At 46.3% G+C, this 25,132-nt stretch overlaps 1 protein-coding gene across 3 annotated transcripts in view; it reads right to left on the reverse strand.

Annotated features, from left to right (window-relative positions):
• Positions 1-25,132, reverse strand: part of LOC138959792 (1-phosphatidylinositol 3-phosphate 5-kinase-like) — an 83,001-nt gene that overhangs the window by 19,392 nt on the left and 38,477 nt on the right. For 2 of the 3 annotated variants that reach the window (XM_070331406.1, XM_070331404.1), the window contains exons 21-35: positions 24,147-24,247; positions 23,548-23,619; positions 23,016-23,187; positions 22,682-22,860; positions 21,220-21,333; positions 20,220-20,328; positions 19,861-19,939; positions 19,390-19,477; positions 18,251-18,332; positions 17,324-17,438; positions 15,638-15,724; positions 15,280-15,373; positions 6,869-6,964; positions 3,317-3,394; positions 2,694-2,761 (exon numbers count right to left, since the gene is read on the reverse strand). In XM_070331406.1, coding sequence (XP_070187507.1) covers positions 2,694-2,761; positions 3,317-3,394; positions 6,869-6,964; positions 15,280-15,373; positions 15,638-15,724; positions 17,324-17,438; positions 18,251-18,332; positions 19,390-19,477; positions 19,861-19,939; positions 20,220-20,328; positions 21,220-21,333; positions 22,682-22,860; positions 23,016-23,187; positions 23,548-23,619; positions 24,147-24,247 — 1,534 coding nt within the window. The remainder of the gene's footprint in view (positions 1-2,693; positions 2,762-3,316; positions 3,395-6,868; positions 6,965-15,279; positions 15,374-15,637; positions 15,725-17,323; positions 17,439-18,250; positions 18,333-19,389; positions 19,478-19,860; positions 19,940-20,219; positions 20,329-21,219; positions 21,334-22,681; positions 22,861-23,015; positions 23,188-23,547; positions 23,620-24,146; positions 24,248-25,132) is intronic. The other variant, XM_070331405.1, reaches the window with a different exon arrangement.

A 25,132-nucleotide genomic window follows, 5' to 3' on the forward strand; every position in this document is an offset into this window, starting at 1 on the left:
CCCCCTTCATCCCCTCAACACCCACCACTTAGCTCCCCCTTCAACTTACTCCCTCCACCCCCTTCATCCCCTCAACACCCACCACTTAGCTCCCCCTTCAACTTACTCCCTCCACCCCCTCCATCCCCTCACCACACACCACTTAGCTTCCCCTTCAACTTACTCCCTCCACCCCCTCCATCCCCTCACCACACACCACTTAGCTCCCCCTTCAACTTACTCCCTCCACCCCCTTCATCCCCTCACCACACACCACTTAGCTCCCCCTTCAACTTACTCCCTCCACCCCCTTCATCCCCTCACCACACACCACTTAGCTCCCCCCTCCACCCCCTTCATCCCCTCACCACACACCACTTAGCTCCCCCCTCCACCCCCTTCATCCCCTCACCACACACCACTTAGCTCCCCCTTCAACTTACTCCCTCCACCCCCTTCATCCCCTCACCACACACCACTTAGCTCCCCCTTCAACTTACTCCCTCCACCCCCTTCATCCCCTCACCACACACCACTTAGCTCCCCCTTCAACTTACTCCCTCCACCCCCTTCATCCCCTCACCACACACCACTTAGCTCCCCCTTCAACTTACTCCCTCCACCCCCTTCATCCCCTCACCACACACCACTTAGCTCCCCCTTCAACTTACTCCCTCCACCCCCTTCATCCCCTCAACACCCACCACTTAGCTCCCCCTTCAACTTACTCCCTCCACCCCCTTCATCCCCTCAACACCCACCACTTAGCTCCCCCTTCAACTTACTCCCTCCACCCCCTTCATCCCCTCAACACCCACCACTTAGCTCCCCCTTCAACTTACTCCCTCCACCCCCTTCATCCCCTCAACACCCACCACTTAGCTCCCCCTTCAACTTACTCCCTCCACCCCCTCCATCCCCTCACCACACACCACTTAGCTCCCCCTTCAACTTACTCCCTCCACCCCCTTCATCCCCTCACCACACACCACTTAGCTCCCCCCTCCACCCCCTTCATCCCCTCACCACACACCACTTAGCTCCCCCTTCAACTTACTCCCTCCACCCCCTCACAGATACTAATCTACAAATCATGCAAAAGGAATGTAACTTTTTAGCAAAACAATACCTTTAATGAATACAATTTTTAATCGCAACTTAGTACATACAGTAAAGGATAAGACTGAATGACAAGAATGGTGATGTGCTATAGCGGTATCTGCCATGACAGAGGGCCCCAAAGGGTTTAAAATCGTGATCGTGATTGGCGTTTTTTTACCTTTCTGTGACCGTGATTGCCGAAATTTCCATTTCTGTGATCGTGATGGGACTTTGCCCGTGATCCGTGATGACAAAAAAATCAAGTCTCGTGATCGTGATCGTCATTTGTTTTCGTGATCGTGATGGGCATTATTGCAAAGCATTTTATTTTCAACGTACATTTTTTACAGCTGTATCACTCTATGATCCTCTATTCGTCAAGGTGTTTGTGATCGTGAAAACAAAAATCAAGGTAACTGTGATCGTGAAAGCTAAAATTTCCCTTCCCGTGATCGTGATGATACCCCCCCCCCTTTGGGGCCCTCATGACAGGACAACCTTGGGACCAGACCAAAAAAAAAGGTCCCTACATTACAGGAGTCCTATCACAACAGGTTCTTTTTTGTAAAATGAATAGACACAGGGATAACAGCAGGTGTCCTCTCATAGGAGGGGATTGCAGGTATCACTGTACCACCAAATCAACCCACAAGAAGACAAATCACTGAGTGAGAGACAGCAAAAGACTATTGTTCATCATCACAGTCATAGTCTTACAATGGTTAAAAGAATCAGGACTATGGAATCACACTGCTGTAGCAACTGGGGATAAATCTAGCAAATGTTCTTGCCCCAGATAAGACCAACTTTTTTACAAATGACATTTGGTTAACGCTTTCTGACTATGCCATGATTAGCACTAATCTGTGCTTGAGATGTGCACAAAATAAATGTGTCTTTGCCTTTCAAGGCACTAAGTATCTATTGGTCAGAATTAGCTTTGTTCAGTTCAGATGGAAATTCTGATTGTTCATATCCAAGTGTAACTGCTGCATGTTTACCACAAATGAAACTATAGTGTCTTTTATTTCATTCATACTGTTTTATTCCAGGCAGTATGGTTGTGTTTTGTCATGAAAAGCATGCCCCTTATCACAGGGATGGATTTTATTGTTTTATGACAAGAGTAACGGGTGAAGTCTTGGTGTGTATGTACATGGGAAAGCAGTTACACAAATAAAAAAAAGTTTGGAATATGTTCACATAAAGGAAATGCAAAATGTCATTAATATAGACAAGAAACAGATGATCATAAGTAAACAAAACCACACTCTTAGCAAGAAATGTGCATCAGAGAGAGAGAGAGAGAGAGAGAGAGAAAGAGAGAGAGAGAAAGAGAGAGAGAGAGAGAGAGAGAGAGAGAGAGAGACAGACAGACAGACAGACAGACAGACAGACAGACAGACAGACTCACAGACACAGTTTCACAAACTGATTCTTTTAACATCCAACAAAGACATACACACAATACCTCAAAACAATATCCAAACGCACATTTTGACTGGCTGACACATAAACACACAAACAGACAAAGTACACACTACACTGTAACGCCTTTTTGACAGACAAAGCAACACACCCAGTCCCCAAAACCGACAGTCTAAGACACAAACCTGTTTCCCGCATAGACTCCATGCTGATGTTCATGTCTGTCTGTTTACCACCCTTGGAAGAGGTACTGCTGCAAGTATAATCAAACATATACATTCAGTGTGCGTGTTTGTGTGTGTGTGTGTGTGTGTGTGTGTGTGTGTGTGTGTGTGTGTGTGTGTGTGTGTGTGTGTGTGTGTTTGTGTGTTTGTCTTTGTGTCTGTGTCTGTCTGTCTGTGTCTGTGTGTCTGTGATTGTGTGTGTGTGTGGTGTGTGCATGTATGCGTGCGGGTGTGTTTTGCTGTACATAACCCAGAGCTGTTACGACAAGGGGAGATAAAGAAGTCATCATTATCATTATCAGTATCATACAACTGTAAGTTCATTTAAACTGAAATAAACTTAGTACTGTAGCTATGTCAAACATTTAGCAGAGAGAATATTATCAAGATGCATCAATTGTTAGTTTACATAAAAAAAATACACACTTTTATGTATTACTGATATTGCTGTAGCAAGTAAATAACATTTGACACAAAAGACAGGAAGAAAGAAATGTTTAAAAAGATAAAATAACAACAGAGTTCATAAAGTCAAATAAGCCTGCCTAAAGAATGCAGAAAGTCTGAACTAAAACTACATTTACCTGCCAAAAGCTCCATCCTTGGGCGTCCCCCACAGGAACGTTTGGACTTCACGCAGTTTTACCTGATAATCTCCAGAACTGTCGGAGTACATTAAAACCAGTTACAAATAGACATCTTCTGCAAAGCTTTACTACCCACTTTCATGCCAACAGAGAAAAAAACATTTTGTTCACAAAGAGCCAAGGCACAGCTATAACATTAACAACTCAACTTAATATAAATAAATAAACAAGAAGGGCAAAGCCCATACGACTCACATGCTTGACCTTGACCTTTACATAGCAATGACATCATACACTAAGAACTGCTTTACACATTATTCCTACCAAAATACATGTGACCTTGACCCAAGATCAAGGTCATCCAAGGTCATGCAACACAAAGCTGTTAATTCAAGACATAGGAAGTACAATGGTGCTTATTGGCTCTTTCTACCATGAGATATGGTCACTTTTAGTGGTTCACTACCTTATTTTGGTCACATTTCATAAGGGTCAAAGTGACCTTGACCTTGATCATATGTGACCAAATGTGTCTCATGATGAAAGCATAACATGTGCCCCACATAATTTTTAAGTTTGAAACAGTTATCTTCCATAGTTCAGGGTCAAGGTCACTTCAAAATATGTATACAATCCAACTTTGAAGAGCTCCTGTGACCTTGACCTTGAAGCAAGGTAAACCAAACTGGTATCAAAAGATGGGGCTTACTTTGCCCTATATATCATATATAGGTGAGGTATTGAATCTCAAAAACTTCAGAGAAAATGTGAAAAATGTGAAAAATAGCTGTTTTTTAGGCAACATTTATGGCCCCTGCGACCTTGACCTTGAAGCAAGGTCAAGATGCTATGTATGTTTTTTGGGGCCTTGTCATCATACACCATCTTGCCAAATTTGGTACTGATAGACTGAATAGTGTCCAAGAAATATCCAACGTTAAAGTTTTCCGGACGGACGGACGGACGTCCGGACGTCCGGACGGACGGACGGACGACTCGGGTGAGTACATAGACTCACTTTTGCTTCGCATGTGAGTCAAAAAGTGGAAAAGTTCTGTTACCAATCATTGGCAACAATCTCAAAATAGAACAGTGCGGCAATGCTAGAAAGCCCATTTCCAATGCCTCTGGGTATATAGCTGTTGCTGTTATTGCTCTTTTTGTTGTCTTTTTCATTTAGTTAATTAAGATTAGATAAGATATTTAAACAAAGATTCAAAACTATCTTTTATACTTAACATCATATTGCACAACTCAGGTGTACAAACATTAACGTAACGATTAACATGTTTAATTATACAAATATACATCAGACAAATCAACAACTGCAAAAATGTATTAAATAATCAGACAACTATCACAGATGGTTGAACAACTTATTATATAACCAATCAACTAAAGTCAAACCTGCCCTTGCGACCACCTCTCTAAAACGACCACCTACCCATAACGACCACCCCAAAAGATCCCCGACAATGTTTGTTTCCGATGTAATTCACCTTCCCATAGCGACCACCTCTCTAAAACGACCACCTACCCGTAACAACCACCCCAAAAGATCCCCGACAATGTTTGTTTTTGATGTACTTCACCTTCCCATAGCGACCACCTCTCTAAAACGACCACCTACCCATAACGACCACCCCAAAAGATCCCCGACAATGTTTGTTTTCGATGTAATTCACCTTCCCATAGCGACCACCTCTCTAAAACGACCACCTACCCATAACGACCACCCCAAAAGATCCCCGACAATGTTTGTTTTCGATGTACTTCACCTTCCCATAGCGACCACCTCTCTAAAACGACCACCTACCCATAACGACCACTCCAAAAGATCCCCGACAATGTTTGTTTTTGATGTACTTCACCTTCCCATAGCGACCACCTCTCTAAAACGACCACCTACCCATAACGACCACCCCAAAAAATCCCCGACAATGTTTGTTTTCGATGTACTTCACCTTCCCATAGCGACCACCTCTCTAAAACGACCACCTACCCATAACGACCACCCCAAAAGATCCCCGACAATGTTTGTTTTCGATGTAATTCACCTTCCCATAGCGACCACCTCTCTAAAACGACCACCTACCCATAACGACCACCCCAAAAGATCCCCGACAATGTTTGTTTTCGATGTAATTCACCTTCCCATAGCGACCACCTCTCTAAAACGACCACCTAACCATAAGGACCACCCCAAAAGATCCCCGACAATGTTTGTTTTCGATGTACTTCACCTTCCCATAGCGACCACCTCTCTAAAACGACCACCTACCCATAACGACCACCCCAAAAGATCCCCGACAATGTTTGTTTTCGATGTACTTCACCTTCCCATAGCGACCACCTCTCTAAAACGACCACCTACCCATAACGACCACCCCAAAAGATCCCCGACAATGTTTGTTTTCGATGTACTTCACCTTCCCATAGCGACCACCTCTCTAAAACGACTACCTACCTATAACGACAACCCCAAAAGATCCCCGACAATGTTTGTTTTCGATGTACTTCACCTTCCCATAGCGACCACCTCTCTAAAACGACCACCTACCCATAATGACCACCCCAAAAGATCCCCGACAATGTTTGTTTTCGATGTACTTCACCTTCCCATAGCGACCACCTCTCTAAAACGACCACCTACCCATATTGACCACCCCAAAAGATCCCCGACAATGTTTGTTTTCGATGTACTTCACCTTCCCATAGCGACCACCTCTCTAAATCGACCACCTACCCATAACGACCACCCCAAAAGATCCCCGACAATGTTTGTTTTCGATGTACTTCACCTTCCCATAGCGACCACCTCTCTAAAACGACCACCTACCTATAACGACCACCCCAAAAGATTCCCGACAATGTTTGTTTTCGATGTACTTCACCTTCCCATAGCGACCACCTCTCTAAAACGACCACCTACCCATAACGACCACCCCAAAAGATCCCCGACAATGTTTGTTTTCGATGTACTTCACCTTCCCATAGCGACCACCTCTCTAAAACGACTACCTACCTATAACGACAACCCCAAAAGATCCCCGACAATGTTTGTTTTCGATGTACTTCACCTTCCCATAGCGACCACCTCTCTAAAACGACCACCTACCCATAATGACCACCCCAAAAGATCCCCGACAATGTTTGTTTTCGATGTAATTCACCTTCCCATAGCGACCACCTCTCTAAAACGACCACCTACCCATAATGACCACCCCAAAAGATCCCCGACAATGTTTGTTTTCGATGTAATTCACCTTCCCATAGCGACCACCTGTCTATAAAGACACGTTTGATCGGTCCCTTGGGTGTTTGTTATGGACAGGTTCGACTGTATTAACTAATCATGAAGTAACTTGGCCTGGTTTTCCCATCCGTCTATCTATATGCGTGTCCCTGGTAATAACCAACTGGTCTCCTGAAGATATTTTATTTCAAGTATACACACAAACTACCAACCCATCTCCTGAAGAGATTTTATTCCCAGTAAACACAGAAACGAAAGTCAAAGCTTAGGAAAGGTGATCTCCATGCACCTACCTCAGGGCATAGGCAATGATGGAGCTGGGCTCCTGGTCGTACACCACCACAGGCACTCTCTCACACGCCATCAACAAATGATGCTCTGCCGGGTGGCTGCACACAGGGAAAAGAGCTCCATGAATTGTTCAACAGGTTGATTTTGTTTGCTTGTTATAAACTTCACATGTCATGATAGACATACTGTTGGACTATATTATTGCGTACATTCACTGCCATATTAGTGGAAAACAGAAGGAAAAAACACTTTTACCTGAATACCTATCACACCCGTCTGACTTTCATGTAAATATCACATATTAGGCTTCGAAGACTGTCAAATTCAGTTGACTTGACTACACATTGTATCTGACCGAGTTACTCCATGCAATTGATACACATTCTAAGACTGTCAAAATCAGTGTCATTATTAGCCAAGCTCTAAAATGGACAGAGAATAGTTCTTGCAGATCTTGTAAATCTGTTAAAAGTAACAGCTTTGACTGGCTGTGATACACTTATCAGCTATCCAGTACCAGAACTTCAAAATACTCCGCAACTTCCTCTGGAAATTCATCAACCTTGGCTAATGCTGTACTGTCGTATCAGCACTGCTTGCCTCTTTCATCCAATACATATGGATAGATGAGGACAGTTTGCTTCTGCAAGTTTTAACTAACAAAATATTGAATGTTGTTAAAGCTTGTCCTTGGTTTTTTTTCCTTCAAGCACAATCATTTAATCTGAGGCTGACATTGAATGTTATGAAACATGTTGCAGTGCTGTTAAAGGGGTACCTTTCACACTGAAAAGTCCCACAAACAGCAACACTGTTAGAAATACAAAAGAAAAAAAATTCTAAAAACAAGAATGGTAAAGAATCAATTGAAAAATTAATAATAATATAATAACATTAATAATAATAAATAATGGTAATTATTAATGTTATATGAAGTCTTATATCGCGCGCGTATCTCCAGACTCGGACTCAAAGCGCAGGGATTTATTTAAGTGAAAAGATGACTCATTGACCGGATATGGTTCTTGCTAGCGAGATGGAAGAATCCAAAGCTAAGTTCATTATCTGTATCATTAGTGTGTGTCTGTGTGACCACTTTGAAGATCCTTGCGTCCAAGAACCATGATTGCAATGTTTTATTTTGTCATTCATTAAATCTTCCAAGTCAATATAACACTTACCTCGACAGTACTATTCTTGCACATTATCTATTATAGGCCGAAAAAATTGGACAAAACGCTGCGTGGGTACAATTATCTCCCATAACCATGCGCCACCGTGGATCCCAAGCACTGTCTGAGTGCTTCCCCCTTACAGGATGTAGGTGGCGCGTCCTCTTTCTTTTTTCGCGCGTGACAGTAGGCTGTGTTTCTGCTGCGCTCCCGGATTATTTTGGATTCTAGAGTCTTCTTTTCTGTGTGGATTACCACCTGTTGGATTTTTGTGTGTTATTCCACTTCTGGCTTGAGGCTACGTTGTTTTTCTTCCAACTTGTGCCTCCGTTGTTGTGTGGCGGACTCGGCGTGCCTACCGTCCTACTTCGTGGTGACCGGTCGTCTGCTTCTCGTTTCGCCTCATTCACTTGAGTATTGACCTAATTTTCTTTGAATTTTGTTAATTCTCGATTTTTTAAGGGTACGTACAGGGCGAGGTAGGATGTCTCGTCTTGTTTTGGGCTCTGGTTCTACGGAACCAGAGTCTGCCGGGGGCAACCCTTCTCCGGGCGCACAGCGTCATGTTTTGCGCACGGACAGGGGGACCTTTCGGCGCTCCGACTCTCCCTCCCCAAACGCTTTGCGTTTGCGGCGAGGGAGGGCGGAGAAAGCCTGTTTGAGCAAGCTCAATGCGAGCTTGCTCAAACAGGCTGGGCTTGAACCTGGGACTTCGGGCGGGGCTGCGCCGTCGAAGGTTCGGGGAAGGTCGAGGGGAAAGAAACAGCGTCTTTCTCCTTCTCCTTCCGTGGAACACGCTTCCCCCCCTTCGACGCCGTTGTCCGGCCCTCAGTCTCAGGCTTCAGCTCCTCCCGGTTTCAAGCCTGGGGGGAAGGTTTCCTTCTCCTCCCTGGCTCGAATCCGGGGGCGGGTCGATTCCCAACCCTCTTTGGTGGTTGGTGAATCTGATCTAGGGGCTACGGGAAAGACTCAGGTTTCGACTTCTTTCTTTTCCGGTGCCTCTCCTGTGCCCTCCTCGGTTTCCACCGCTGTGGAAGCCAGGAGGGACACGGGTCCTCCTCTGAACTCCCTCGCTGGGTCGTCTACTGCTGTTTCGACAGTAGTCTCGGACTCATGGGGGGGGAGATCGGAGGAGATGACGGGGTCTATGAATTCCCTCCCCGCTGGGGTTGGGATGCGAATTGACCCCGTTCAGGGCGGTCCTGTGGGGGCAGGGGTTTCAGGCATCGTGCCTACGACCACTGCTACTACGGTTCCCTCTGACGTCCGTGTGACTGGTGGCTGTCCCTCTATGAAACGCTCCGGCCGACTAGTTACTGGACGTGGAGGTGTTCGACAGAACGTGGTACTTCTGTCGAATGGTCAGGGCGACGGGAACATTGTTTCTGTTGCTCAGACCGACACCTCCGACCGGACCGTCTTGACCCCACGCCATTCCTTAGCGTCTGGTGTTCGGGTGACGGATGGTCCGGACCAAGGGTCCGGAACGGTCCAGGCTTACGGGTCGGGATCGAACCGGACCCACGGGTCCCGACTGGACTTGACCTCCGGGTTTGGTCCGGACGGGACCCATGGTACGGGACCGTACCGGACCTTAGGGTCCGGTGCGGGACAGTACCTCTGGCCCTTGCCGGACCCCCGGACCTACGGGTCCGGATGGTACGGTACGGGACCAGTGGTCCGGTCGGGACCGGACCACCCGACCACCTCTGTTGGTCCGGGTGGTCTGGCACCGAACCGGAACACACCGGACCACCGGACCTACGGGTCCGGATGGTACGGTACGGGACCAGTGGTCCGGTCGGGACCGGACCACCCGACCACCTCTGTTGGTCCGGGTGGTCTGGCACCGAACCGGAACACACCGGACCACCGGACCTACGGGTCCGGATGGTACGGTGTTTCCACGTCCGGACCGAACCACCCGAACACTTTTGTGGGTACGGATGGTTCTGTGCCGAACGGGACCTCCGGATGGTACGGGACCGGACCGGACCACCGGACCGGACCGGACCACCGGAACACCGGACCGGAACACCGGACCACCCGACCGGACCGGATCGGCACCCCCGACCGGACCGGACCATTTCTTTTCTGATCAGACCCGATGGGTCCCTGTTCAGTCTATAAATGGCGGGGGTTCGTTGGCTGGACTGACCCAACAGTCGCAGGGTTTTTGTTGTTCTCTCCCTTCGGCTGCTGGAGACGTTTCGTCTTTGGGGCAGGGGTCTTCGCGGCCTCTTGCTTCAGTGGGCGTTTCGTCACAGCCTACTTCATCACTTTCGGCTCCTCCCCCTCAAGCTTCCTACACTCCTGCTGTTGAGGAGTTGTCGGGAAGTGAAGAGGAGAGTGAGTCAGAGGACGATGGGGAGGAGGATCAGGGTCGCCCTGAGGTTAACACTGATCCCCTACCCTTGCCGGTTTCTGATGGAACTTCCGAAGCTATGCTTCGTACTTTCCAACAGTACATGACAGACATCACGCGGCGTCTTGACGCCACGGATGCCTCTCTTAAGCGTCTGTCGTCTAGTGTTCCCAACCCTTCGGTTGACACACAGGACGTGGAGTCTGAGGACGAGAGGCAGGAGGCTCTCCCTCGCACAGCTAGAAGGACGTTTGAACAGTTTCAGGACGTCCTTCCCTCCGACGCCCTCTCGTCCTTGGAGTCCGCTTCGGCCCGGGCGCGGGAGGCACACGCCGCGTCTGCCGGCGGCTCGTTTTATGAACGATCCGGCCGCCAGCAATTCGCGTTCCACCCTAGTCTTAGTGCCACGGTGGAAGCGGCAGCACATCGCCTGAGGAGTACAGATTCACGTGCGAACGCGACCTATGTTCCTCGGGAGGACGCGGATTCAGTGCCGTGCTTTCCTTCGGGAGGCGCACCTCCACTGTTTCCTCGTGTCCAATCTGTTTCGTCCCTCCCTTTTCCCTTTGACTCTCGAACTCTCCCTTTCCAGACTTCGAGTGTTCAGGGTGGGGCTGACGGTGATGTGTTCGTTGGGGAGGTGCCTTCGGTCAAGAAGGTGGAACTGAGCTCTGCTTCGTTCCACAATCTTGAGGCCACCGTTTCTTCCATTGTCGAGGCCCAATCACAGGCCTTGACATGGATGAGCACGCTGTCCACACTGTTGGACCCTCCCGATCGGGCAGAGTCCGATTCCACTCGGGTCCTTGACACGGTTCGAGTGGATCGGGCTTTGCATGCCGTGCGATCGTGCGTGACGACGGCGGCAGAATTGGCCATTGGAACACGGGTCCACTTGTTGGCCCTGTTCCGTGATCATTTTCTGGCTACTTCTTTAGTGCCTCCGGATATGAGGAAGAGTCTGAGGAACACGTTTCCTCAGCCTTCTTCCCTTTTTCATCCGGGCACTGTCCGTTCTGTGGTGGAGTCCACACGCCAGAGGAACACTGATTCTCTGATGGTTGGCCTCGCTGCTTCGGCGACGTCGGCGGGGAGTAAGAGAAGTGCTACAGTCACCTCCAGCTCCCAGCCTCAGAAGAAGAAGAAGAAGAAGCCAGTTTCACTGCCTCCTTCTTCCTCCTCTCAGGCTCCTGTCGCGTTCCCCCCTGCGGCCCCGGCTTCTCGTGCTCCCAAGCGCAAGAAGAAGGGTGCTCAGACAGGTAAGGGTAAGCAGCACCACCAGGGGGGTGGTCGCAAGCCTGCGCCTGCCCGCCAGCAGAATTTTCAGTGAGTCCCGGCCCTACGTTGACGCCCCCTCAAGTTGCCCCTCTTTCGTCCGTCGGTTCCCTTTTTCGGGCCCGCGACATGTGGGGCAGACTGGTCTCCAACCAGTTTATCTTGAGGGTGGTGGGGTCGGGGTTTTCTCTACCGCTGTCGTCACAACCTCCATTGTCCGCTCTACCTTTGACGTTCCCCCCTCCTCGAGACCCTGCCAGATGGCAGGCTCTTCAAGACGAGGTGAACTCGTTGGTCGAGAAGAAGGCTGTCTACCCCCTTTCTCAGCCTTCTCCGGGGTTCTACTCCCGCCTGTTCACCGTCCCCAAAAAGGACGGCAGGTTCAGGCCGGTGTTGGACCTCTCCACCTTGAACTTGTACCTTCGCAGGTGCAAGTTCAAGATGGAAACCCCTTCGTCGGTCCGGTTGGCCATCCGGCCAAACGATTGGGCCACGTCTGTGGACCTCCAGGATGCTTACTTCCACATCCTGGTGGCCCCGGGGTACCGACATCTGCTCCGGTTTGTTTGGGAGGGCACAGTGTTCGAGTTTCGGGCCCTCCCATTCGGCCTGTCCTTGGCCCCGCTGATTTTTACAAAGGTGGTCAAGGAGCTGGCGGTGTTGGTCAGAGCTCAGGGTGTGCGTCTGCGTCAATATTTGGACGATTGGCTCACCCTGGCCCAGTCTCGCGATCAATGCCTCCAACACACCCGGCAGGTCCTGGAACGGACCCATGCTTTGGGGTTCCAGATTCAGTGGCACAAGTCGGACCTCGTGCCAGCCCAGCAGTTTTGCTACTTGGGGATGGCGTTCGACACAGTGCTTTACACTGTGTCTCCCTCCCCGGACAGAATCCTCTCCCTGAGGCGAAAGATCCTCTCCATTCAGGCTTGCCGCGCTGTTCCTCACAGACGGCTGGCGGAACTGTTGGGTTCCATGGAGTCTGTCGCTCTGCTGCTGCCCCTTGCAAGGCTACACAAACGTCCCCTGCAACGGGCAGTAGCAGATCGGACTTCCAGGCCTCTCGATTACACCGAGTTGGTCCAGATCGGGCCTTGGTTTCACGAGGCTGTAGTCCAATGGCTGGACCCGATCTGGCTCAACTCTGCGGTGCCTATCCAACCGAGACGGCCGTCTCTCTTCCTGTACACCGACGCTTCTACGCGGGGTTGGGGGGCCCACCTGGACCTGCACGAGGCCCAGGGGGTCTGGACCCAGGAGGAGTCCCTCCTACACATCAACTTTCTAGAGTTGGAGGCGGTTCGTCGGGCTCTGCTGGAGTTTCGCCTCCTGATTCGGGATCAGGATGTGTTGGTCCACGGGGACAACACCACATGCCTAGCTTACCTTCGCCACCAGGGGGGCACCAATTCTCGGTCCCTCTCCCTGTTAGCGGAGGAGATTCTGCTCTGGTGCCAGACCAATCAGGTCCGGATGTCAGTCCAATTCGTTCCGGGGAAACTGAACGCCCTGGCCGACATTCTCAGTCGGGGCGATCAGGTTCTCCCCACAGAATGGACCATCGCTCACAACGTTCTACGGCGTCTGTGGGCAAGGTGGGACCGTCCTCTGATCGATCTGTTCGCAACTCGATTCAGCGCTCGGCTTCCCAGGTACGTCAGCCCCTTTCGAGACACGAATGCGTTCCACGTGGACGCATTCACTCTCTCGTGGAGGCTCCTCGATGCTTACGCCTATCCCCCGACATCTCTGATTCCGAGGGTACTGGCAAAGTATCTGCAGGAACGGCCAAGACTGATTTTGGTCGCGCCTTACTGGCCAACAGCTCCGTGGTTTCCAGATCTTCGCGGTCTCACCCACGTAGACCCTCTACCTCTGAATCTGGACGGGGGAAGCCTGCTCCAGCCTCGATCAGGCCTCCCTCATCCACGTCCAGAGAGTCTGTGCTTGACCGCATGGCTCTTGTGCGCTCCAAACTGCTTGCACTAGGATTGCACAAGAGTTCAGTAGAGTTTTCCTTGAACGCTAAGAGGCGATCAACTAATCAGCTCTATGACTTACGCTGGAGAGCTTGGGCCTCCTTCGCCTTGTCCAAGGGGATAAAGCCGCTTTATCCCTCAACACAGGACTTGGCCAACTTCCTGGTGGAAGTGTATCAAAAGAAGAGTCTTTCTTCTAAGACTCTTCTTGGATACAAATCTGCCATCACTTCCACGATTGCGGCTGCTACTGGTCGCAGACCTGAACACTTGATCAGTTCCTCCCTCATTGCTAATGTCCTTTCGGGTATTAGCAATGCAGCGGTGTCTAAACCTCGGGTTTCATTTCCCAAGTGGGATGTCTTCCTGGTTCTCAAACTCCTGCGTAGCAAGGAGTTTGAACCCCTGGCAGGCATTAGTATCAAGTTCCTGACTTTTAAGACTGTGTTCCTCATCGCTTTAGCCACTTGCCGTAGACTCAGTGGTATTCAAGCTTTGAGTGGCCTGGAATTTGACATTGAGTTCACCACACATCAGGTGACGTTGGCTTTCCTACCAGACTTTCGAGCCAAGAATCAGAATGCCTCGGAGTTGTCCAAACCAGTAGTCATTCAAGCCTTGGCTCCCACTCTTGAACATGATGACCCTGATCGCTTCCTCTGCCCAGTACGTGCCCTTAGAGTGTACCTGGATAGAACACGTAGCTTTCGGTCTTCTAAGCGGTCACTGTTTGTCTCGCTTAATCCGAAGTACCAATCGGATATTTCTAGACAAACTTTAGCTCGTTGGCTGACCTTGCTTATCAAACAGGCTTATGTTCATGCTCAAGTGGATGTGGTCCCTGACATCAGGGCACACGAGATTCGGGCTATCGGCTCCTCGTTGGCGCACGTGCGGGGTGCCTCGCTCCAAAGCATAATGGCGGTCGCGTTCTGGAAGACTCCAGCCACGTTTATTAACCACTATATGCGAGACTTTTCCAGTCTCAGGCTTGACCAGTCGTATGGCATTGCCAAAGCAGTGGTTGCCAGCATGGTCACGTCAGTCTAAGGTATTTTTCTTGGGTATATTTTCTTTTACGGTAGTACTGTTCGAAAATTGCCTGGGTATCTTAATCCTTGGATTTAAGTGATTTTGATTAAGGAGTTTAATACTCTACATATCACCCTCACACCACTCTGGTATTCTGTGCAAGAATAGTACTGTCGAGGTAAGTGTTATATTGACTGTAAGGCTTCTTTTTAAGCCTACTGTCTATATGATACTTACCGAGACAGTACTATTAGAGTTTCCCTCCCGCCTCCCCTCTTGATATGTTATGGGCTTTTTGAGGGTCTGCAGCTCATAAAGAAAGAGGACGCGCCACCTACATCCTGTAAGGGGGAAGCACTCAGACAGTGCTTGGGATCCACGGTGGCGCATGGTTATGGGAGATAATTGTACCCACGCAGCGTTTTGTCCAATTTTTTCGGCCTATAATAGATAATGTGCAAGAATAGTACTGTCTCGGTAAGTATCATATAGACAGTAGGCTTAAAAAGAAGCCTTACATATTTTACCATTCTTGCTTTGTGATTCTGAATTTTGGAACTTTTGGGATAACAAAAAGCCAAGGAACTCACAAGGGCAACTGCAGAGGTGTGAAGCCAGAGCTGGACAGCCATCGGCGAGCAGAACCTCTCAGGTCACTGAACCAGCCATCCACTGTTTCTTCTCCTGTTTAAACAACAACAGGTGAAATCTTCAGTCTACTTAAAGCAACAATTCCTCCACTTATCATGAAAGAACTATGCAGTCAATAATATTCTGCTGTAGGTTTGGATAAGAGAATAAGAGAGATAGTCTGCTTAAGACAGTGTAGATATGCAGAAACATACTTTAAAGTTTTATTCTGCAATTGAGGTTCAAAATTCAGAACTGAATTTCCAGTGATTGCAATGACCTCATATAGCGCAGACACATGCATACAATCGGACTTACCTTCTCCTTTGCCATTGTTGTTGTCTTTGTGTGGCTCTGCTTGTACTGGGAGGTAGACAGTGTTCTGAACACCTTGTGCTGTGCCACCTGCTCAGACAATGCCCAACAAACTTTCCTCGTACATACGCCTTTCACAGCCACAGGGAACGGCACTTTTCTCTATCACGCAGACCGAACCCAGGACTACCTTGGTCTATGCCACCAGCTCGAACAATGTCCAGAAAACCTTTCTCTTACATGAGGAAAATACAGATAAATATGTCCTTTACCAGAACTATACTTCCCTGTATCACACAAGACTGAACTCATGTCTACCTTGATGTATGCCAATCATCAGACATGGGATTCAGAAAAAGTGATAATTAAGGAAAAAAAAAGTGGGGGTCTGGGGGCCGCAGAAGGCCCCCAGTAGGGTCCAGGGGCAACGCCCCTGGTCGGGGTCTGGGGGCGAAGCCCCCAGAAGCTGAAGGTTTTTAGTATTTTAGACACACAAAAATGGCCCTGAAATGCATATTTCAGCTTAATCATAGCCCCCCCCCCCCCCTCCCTTTCTCTTCCTTCCCATGTTTCTCAAATTAATTTTACGCTAAGACTCAAAATAAGGAGGAGAAAGAGAGAGAGAGAGAGAGAGAGAGAGAGAGAGAGAGAGAGAGAGAGAGAGAGAGGCGGGGATGGGGGGGGGGGGGGGGTGGTGGCGTGTGACGGTGTGGTTTCAATGTTCTTACCTTGTCGGTGCCAAACGACCCCAGTGACTGATTACACGACTGGGTTTTCAGGATAGTCAGGTGCTTGTTGCTTTTCAAGTGGCTTTTGAGGGCAGTTTTTCCATTGGAACCGTAGTTGATAACATTAACATCGTTGCACAAAGTGCACTAAGCTTTTCCCGGCAAGTTGATTTTAGCAAAAGCATCGCCAACTTTCAGTTTCACGTCTTGTGTCTTCTGGCCTTTCTCGTATTTCCAGCTCAATGATACAACTTCATCGAGCCAGTCGAATCTCCAGAGATTTTTCTTGTACTTCTGCTGGTCAATTTCCCGGGATAGAACGGTTTCGTCTCGCTTTAGCTTCCTCATCATTTTGGCAAGTGGCTCGAAGCGATGTAAAAATGGCGCCGAATCATTCTCATACGGTATGCTTTAGCTTATACTGAATCCCCGATAGCTACGTTGAAACGGTGACTGTAGGAGACAAAGACACAGAGCGCGTTCCCATACGGATCGACCAGCAACAGTCTGACCGTTTTAGGAACCAACCGTTCAAGAATAGTATGGAATGGAGCGTCGCGATCAGCGGACCGGCCGAAAAACTTGGGTCTTTACCTACATATACCCCAACATTTTCTCAGCGGATTTGCACGAATCTCAAGAATGATCCCTGGAGCCTAAAAATTTACGGAATTCCGTAATTTTACGGAAGAATCCCATGTCTGAATCATGTACACCACCACAGATCTGTCCCGGCTTTTACATAGAAGAAAATTGTCCTTCAAACTGGCCAAGTGGAAGGTTGCTCTTATCCCATGTAAATCCCTGGACAGTGATTTCCAAGATGCATTACATGGGAATGAGGGTATCTTTAACCCTTTACCTGCATCTCTTTGTCACTACCATTTTGTTCCCCTCTATCCTCATTTCCCTTCTCTTCCGCCTGTTAATACTGTTGTGGCAACAACATAATAAAACCCACCTGTCTTTCCTTCTTCCATGGCTCTCATGTCAGGAGAAGGAGTAGGTGAATCCACTGCTATCACCGAGATGGACATTGCACGATCTTCTGCAGCTTTCACAACAATCCTATCAACCTGAAAATACAAACAAAACAAAAAAAACATCAGCAAAAATGTTTTACACACAGACATGAAAATAATGGGAAATATTAAACGAAGGCATCAACGGCTCCCTAACATAATAAAAACAAAAAACATAGGATGCAAAACACTTGTATTAAAGGTATAAACGGAAAAGAATACTGCGCTGCACTTTTGCATGCAGTTTGCTCAGCTAATGCTTTCCAGCCTGGTTGTTCTTTATTGCGTTAAAGTTAGATAAGCTCAATTCAAATACTCTATTACGTTTTAAAAAAACTCAGGGTCTCATCACTCATTAAATTTCAGCTGGACTTAAAAAACCCACTTCTACCAACAATTCAAGCTCACCAGTTATTCCTATCAGCTTTATCCGGGCAAGAAATTACACTGATCTTGCAGCGCATATATCTCCCCTGAAGATCGAGTATGGCTGCATATATAGTGGGGTGATGTAAAATGGTCATATACGTAATCTTCCCATTCCGATGACAGAGTCACTTTCTCTGTACCAAGTGCCAGTGGCACCCTGTGAATATTAAGCATGAATACGCTCAATAATCAACAACAGCAGATACAGTGGAAGCCTCTTTTTAACCCATCGTTTAAAGATGCAACCCCCCACCCCCCTCCCACCTGTAAGACCCTACTTTTTCAGATGTTCTGTTCATGTCTGTTAAGTTACCCCTATTTTTAGACTACCTCCCATTTCAGACCTGATTTTGTCAGATTTTGAGGTCTTGAAACAGAGGTAACACTGTAGATTGACACCTGAGGCTGTATGACTTTCACTCCTAGTGTAAACAAACCTCATCACAGGAAGATGCCAGGTCCTTGTCCTTCTTGTTGCCCCTGGATCTCCTCTGCTGATTGTTCATGAAGTCAGCGATTCTGATGAAGTGAGAACAACATTCTTATTAGATGACAGCCATGAATACTTCTTCTTCTGTGTTCCTGAGATTTGTGTTTACTCAATCAATCAATCAATCAATGAAGCTTATATCGCGCATATTCCGTGGGTACAGTTCTAGGCGCTCTGCAGTGATGCCGTGTGAGATGAAATTTTATACGGCCAGTAGATTGCAGCCATGTCGGCGCATATTTACCTTTCACGGCCTTATTCCAAGTCACACGGGTATGGTAGACAATTATTAACTGTGCCTAAGCAATTTTGCCAGGAAAGACCCTTTTGTCAATCGTGGGATCTTTAACGTGCACACCCAATGTAGTATACACGGGGGGTGGTTCGGACACCGAAGAGAGTCTGCACACAAAGTTGACTGTGAAATAAATTTCCGCCGAACCTGGGATCGAACTCGCGCTGACAGCGGCCAACTGAATACAAATCCAGCGCGCTACCAACTGAGCTATATCTTGTTTACTCTCAAGAACACCTCATGGTTTTGGAAACCTTACCGTTCTATTCCCGGCAACTTGGGCAGCACCATCTTTGAGGGTCTTGACCATCTAAAGGAGCAATTGCAAAGCATCCTAAAATTCTTTGTATATGTCAGAGTTGTTTTTTACAACAGTTGAAAAACAAAAGAATTCTGTACTCACAACAAAAGGATCAAACACTCTAGAAGTATAAACAAGAGTTGCTGATTAAAATGTAGAAAGCGGATGAACCCCTTTATCAGTACTAATTAAATAATATCAATAAAACAAACATATACACAAACAAAAACAATAAATATCGCCGAAACAAGCAACCAAAATATCTGATGCCCCATCTATGTTAAACCTTTATTTTTTGTTACAAATTACCAATACCTTTGGATGGTACATTTTACTTGTGGCCACTGGCCCATATACAAACTACGGACGAGGGGGTGTGGAATAGGAAAAGAAGAGGGATATTAACTTCATCCCCTCACACATTTACTCATCTTGTACAAGTACACTTTTACGCTCACTGGATATCTAATAATCAATCGTAACAAAGTACCTTGTGTTCCATCTCTGTACAGATTCAGAAATCATCCGCTTCAGCAAGACAATGCTGTCCAGGATGTCGTAACCTGGGCCTCGCTTGTCTGAACACGCAGAAACAAACTCATTCAGTAATTGGAAAATGAACAGCACACAACCAAGCAAAGAGGATGACCCATTGTCTCAAAGAATTCTACACACTGAAATGTGCGAGTGTCATAAAAATTGTATTTTAAGACATATCAGCAATGTGTAACAAATTTGAGTCTTCAAAGTGTTTTAAAAAAGAACATACTTTATAAACAAAGCATAAAATGGACAAATGCATTGTCAGGAAAACACATCCCAACACCAAGAAATAAGATTGCTTTGCACTTTTTGATCATAAAAGCAACAGCCGTCAACACCACCATCACCAATTAAACAACAAGAACAACAAGAACAACAACAAGAACAACAACCACCCAAGCAAGCTCAAGTAATTCACCTGGTGTCTCAGTCTGGAGCATTTTTTCAAGCTGAAGCTGTATCTTTTGTGCAGCTTCACGGAATTTGTTCTTCTCAACCTGCAAATGGGCAAGAAAAATAAAAAAAGTCAATAAAGTTTAACACCCAAAACAAATGCTGATTACATTGTGTATCAAATCAGAGGCTTCAGAAAGCTTATCTGCAAAAAACCCCACCTACTTTGTGAACAAAGCATGAAATGGATAACTGTCCTGTCAGTTTGGTCTTATTTGATCAGAACAGGGAGTCAAACATACAAGCCTCGCCAGATCTAAGCCAGTGAGCCACACTGTGTTCATGGGACAGACGGTGCCTTTAAACCCCAGCCGTGGCCTGTACCTGTTGTTCAGCCAGAAAATCAGCAACGTTGCGTGCAGCACTGTCGCCTGTCACCTCTGACTTGAGTTTCATGGTGATCTCCAGAATGGTACTGAAGCGATCCACCCCCCTGGGAACAGCAATGAACAAAGCACATGAAGGAATAAAGAAATGAAGAAAACACACAATAAAGGTACGTATGCTTTGATTTGAAGATACAGAATCTCTTGTTTGCACGCAAAGTGTCTTTATTGCTCTCAAGGTGACGTTTCTAACCCCTTGGTAATTAATTCAGCATGTCTCAGTATGACTGCATTAAACGAATACTCTTCATAGGATTAAAACTATCAAAATATCTTATCAAACAGCCACCACTCACCCTGTACTCCCACCACTTACAATACCATCCGAACACCCTCCCACATCCATGGTTTCCCTCCCTCTACCACTCCCAGACCCACTCTCCCTCCCATCCTTACCAACATCCTTCAACATGTACACACACACACACACACACACACACACACACACACACACACACACACACACACACACACACACACACACACACACACACACACACACACACACACACACACACACACACACACACACACACACACACACACACACACACACACACACACACACACACACACACACACACACACACACACACACACACACACACACACACACACACACACACACACACACACACACACACACACACACACACACACACACACACACACACACACACACACACACACACACACACACACACACACACACACACACACACACACACACACACACACACACACACACACACACACACACACACACACACACACACACACACACACACACACACACACACACACACACACACACACACACACACACACACACACACACACACACACACACACACACACACACACACACACACACACACACACACACACACACACACACACACACACACATGGATACAAACGCACACACACACACTAACTTGTGTGTGACGATTTTCACAGCCTGCATGGCTTGCTCGATGTCCAAAAGCTCATGGTTCAAAGTCACCATGAGGGCTGGTAGGGCAAGTTCACGCAGAGTCACAGTGGCATACCTGCCACAACAAGAGAACAATCATACTTCTATTTTCTCTCTAAGAAAAAAGAACAAACAAAATGGGGGAAAGATTTGATTACATCCTCCAAGCAAACAGATGAAAGTCAACAGTTTTCTTAACCACAGTCTACCAGCAGAAATGTTTTGATGTATCTTTCTTACTAAAACATTAAAACAGGCAGTTGTTCTCTAGTGTCGTCATTCAAGCATAAGCCAGCCGGCCTACATCAAGCTTCAGAAGTAAGTTTACTATAAAAAAAAATATTTAAAAAAGTTTGCTATCCATGATTTCAAAAAGGTGGATGTTTTCAAGACAGAAGTACTAGCACAGCATCATGTGCATCTCTCTTCTACAAACGGTAAAGCAGATCTCTCGCAAAACAGTTGTTATTGAGTGAAAATGTCAGTGACAGTCATACATGTAAACAACAGTAGAACTAACTCCCTTTGTAGGATCCCTCTTGTAAGACCCCCCACCTTTTCAGACCTCACTTTTCCAGATTTTGTGTTGAAAATATCTGTACATCTACCTTCACTTAGACCTGATTTTGTGTTGAAAATATCTGTACATTTACCTTCACTTAGACCTGATTTTGTGTTCATAATATCTGTACATTTACCTTCACTTAGACCTGATTTTGTGTTCAAAATATCTGTTCATTTACCGCCACTTGGACCTGATTTTGTGTTGAAAATATCTGTACATCTACCGCCACTTAGACCTGATTTTGTGTTCATAATATCTGTACATTTACCTTCACTTAGACCTGATTTTGTGTTCATAATATCTGTACATTTACCTTCACTTAGACCTGATTTTGTGTTCAAAATATCTGTTCATTTACCGCCACTTGGACCTGATTTTGTGTTGAAAATATCTGTACATCTACCGCCACTTAGACCTGATTTTGTGTTGAAAATATCTGTACATTTACCTTCACTTAGACCTGATTTTGTGTTCATAATATCTGTACATTTACCTTCACTTAGACCTGATTTTGTGTTGAAAATATCTGTACATTTACCTTCACTTAGACCTGATTTTGTGTTGAAAATATCTGTACATCTACCTCCACTTAGACCTGATTTTGTGTTGAAAATATCTGTACATCTACTGCCACTTAGACCTGATTTTGTGTTCAAAATATCTGTACATTTACCTCCACTTAGACCTGATTTTGTGTTGAAAATATCTGTACATTTACCTCCACTTAGACCTGATTTTCTCACATTTTTAAAGGTCTTAAAGGGGGTGGGGGGAGCTGTATTACTGACAGTAATTCAAGAGCTGCAAGCTTTTCAAACTTTCCCACACTTCATAGGTGTTGTTGCTTTGTTGCTCTTACTTGAAAGAGGCGACAATGTCGCGATGGCCAAAGTACTGGTAGTGGTCAAGATGCAGAGAGTGAGGGCAGGGTTCAGCGGACCCTCGTCGCCGGAAACTGGGGCAGTGGAAACGAAGGTCAAGGTACTTGGCAAACGACATGTTCCAGGTGTCAGCACTGATAGGAACCACTGGAGTTACCTGAAATCCCAACAGTTTGTCTTATTATGCATTCATGGGCTAACGCTGTCATGTAAACACAAAACATTTTGTTCAATTTCGTTACGCATGAACACTTTTCATTACTCAAAAATTATTTTTGACCATTATTTTATTTTATTTTTCTAATCCCTGACCTGTTTACAGCGGCGACACCAGCTCCAGAGCAGAATGTTCTCTTGGGCGCCTGGGACAGGGTTGTCCAGCTTCTTCAGCAGCACGTTGATACAGCCGTGACCGTGCACAAAGCGCCGAATGTGGCCCGCCATCTGCACTTCACAGGTAGGGGAGGGACACGTGTATGACTCCCTGTGTGAAAAATAATACACAAAATTCAATTAACAACAAAGAAAAGCACACACATAGACATACGCACACACTCACACACACACACACACACACACATCTGCACGCACACACACACACGCACACACGCACACACACACACACACACACACACACAAACACACACACACAAAAAGAAAATTAAAAACAAAGTCTTCATTTCAAAATGTTTTCCTTCAAATACAATAGATTGGGGAAAAAAGCATAATCTGAGAAAACTGGTGCTCTGATGGTAATGAATGCTATGATCCTGAACTGGATAGACTTATAACCTGCACATTTACAGATAAAACAAATAAATAAAACAAGATTTCAAAAACCAACCTGAAGCAAAACCTCTCCAAGAATCCACCCAGTGTAATGTCGTTTCTTCCGTAGTATGTCATGGTCACAACCCTGAAACAATTCAAAACCTCAAAATGATCATGCCTGTTGACTACTGTACTCGTAATTTGTTCTACTCTCATCACAGCTATTTTTTATGCCTTTTTTTGCACACAGCAAAACTAGCAGAAAGGATACCTGGCACCAACCAGACAGTATTCATGATTTCAAGATTTTAAGGACAGGGGAAAGGGGAACATATTAAAAACCCTTTTATATTTTTTAGTAAGGATACAAAGACCGCTTCATTTTCATAAATGCATAACCTGCACTGGAATTTCAGATTTAGTTCTACAATACACCAATTCAGTCACACTGAAGAAGTCAGATAAAACTGGTATTAGTAATGGTAAAAAAACACTGACACACTGGTTTCTGTTGTTTTCTCCATTGCTTTCATTTATTTCTACAGTCAGGATGACTGTTACAGAACCATATTGTCAGAGGTAAGCAGGTGATAATGTTCTTAGTAGACGGAGATGACCACGACTTGGTGTCAATCAGTGTAACGCGAAGATGGCTGGCAAGCAGTTACTCACCAGGGGTAGACACAAGGGTTGGGGTGGTTGGGTGAGCGGTAAGAGTAGCTGCTGAACAGCACAGACAGCTTCTGGTGGTTCCTGATGTCCAAGCAGTCAGTCTGCAAGCATACCACTCAGTGAAATACAGCAGGGGCTCACATCCATGAGAGATGGCATAGGACAAATGTCCTGAACAATGCAAAAGCGATAGGACATTTGTCCCCAAAAAACAAAAAAAATGAAATAGGACCTTTTTTTCCAAGCAACAAAACGTGCACTAACAGCATGGTTTTGTCTGCTTGGAGAGACACATCGTAGCAAATCAAACTACTGTAAATTAAAAAGTACTGACATTTTCCCGATCAAATGAAAGCATAATCGGACAATGACCTCTTTGTGACAAAAACAATAGGACATATGTCCTCTTGCATGAAAAATGTATAGGACATTTGGAAAATATATCCGTGTCTGTCCGATGTCCGACGTGGATGTGAGCCCCTGATACAGGTTCTTTGATATAACTTGCACAAAAGAAGTAAAGTCTAATGGCATTATAGTTTATACCAGCGCTAATTCTAAAACCATCATCAGCCTGTCAGTCTGTTCCATAGACTGCCACTACCATTGTTACACATTCTCAATGATTACCGTTGCTGCCTTTTTACATTTAGTCAAGTTTTGACTAAATGTTTTAACATAGAGGGGGAATCGAGACGAGGGTCGTGGTGTATGTGTGTCTGTGTGTGTGTGCGTCTGTGCGTGTGTGTGTGTAGAGCGATTCAGAGTAAACTACTGGACCGATCTTTACGAAATTTGACATGAGAGTTCCTGGGTATGATATCCCCAGACGTTTTTTTCATTTTTTGGATAGATGACGTCATATCCGGCTTTTTGTAAAAGTTGAGGCGGCACTGTCACACCCTCATTTTTTCAATAAAATTGAATGAAATTTTGGCCAAGCAATCTTCGACGAAGGCCAGAATTTGGTATTGCATTTCAGCTTG

This window comes from Littorina saxatilis, linkage group LG2, assembly GCF_037325665.1.
Source record: "Littorina saxatilis isolate snail1 linkage group LG2, US_GU_Lsax_2.0, whole genome shotgun sequence".
Lineage (NCBI taxonomy): Eukaryota > Metazoa > Mollusca > Gastropoda > Littorinimorpha > Littorinidae > Littorina > Littorina saxatilis.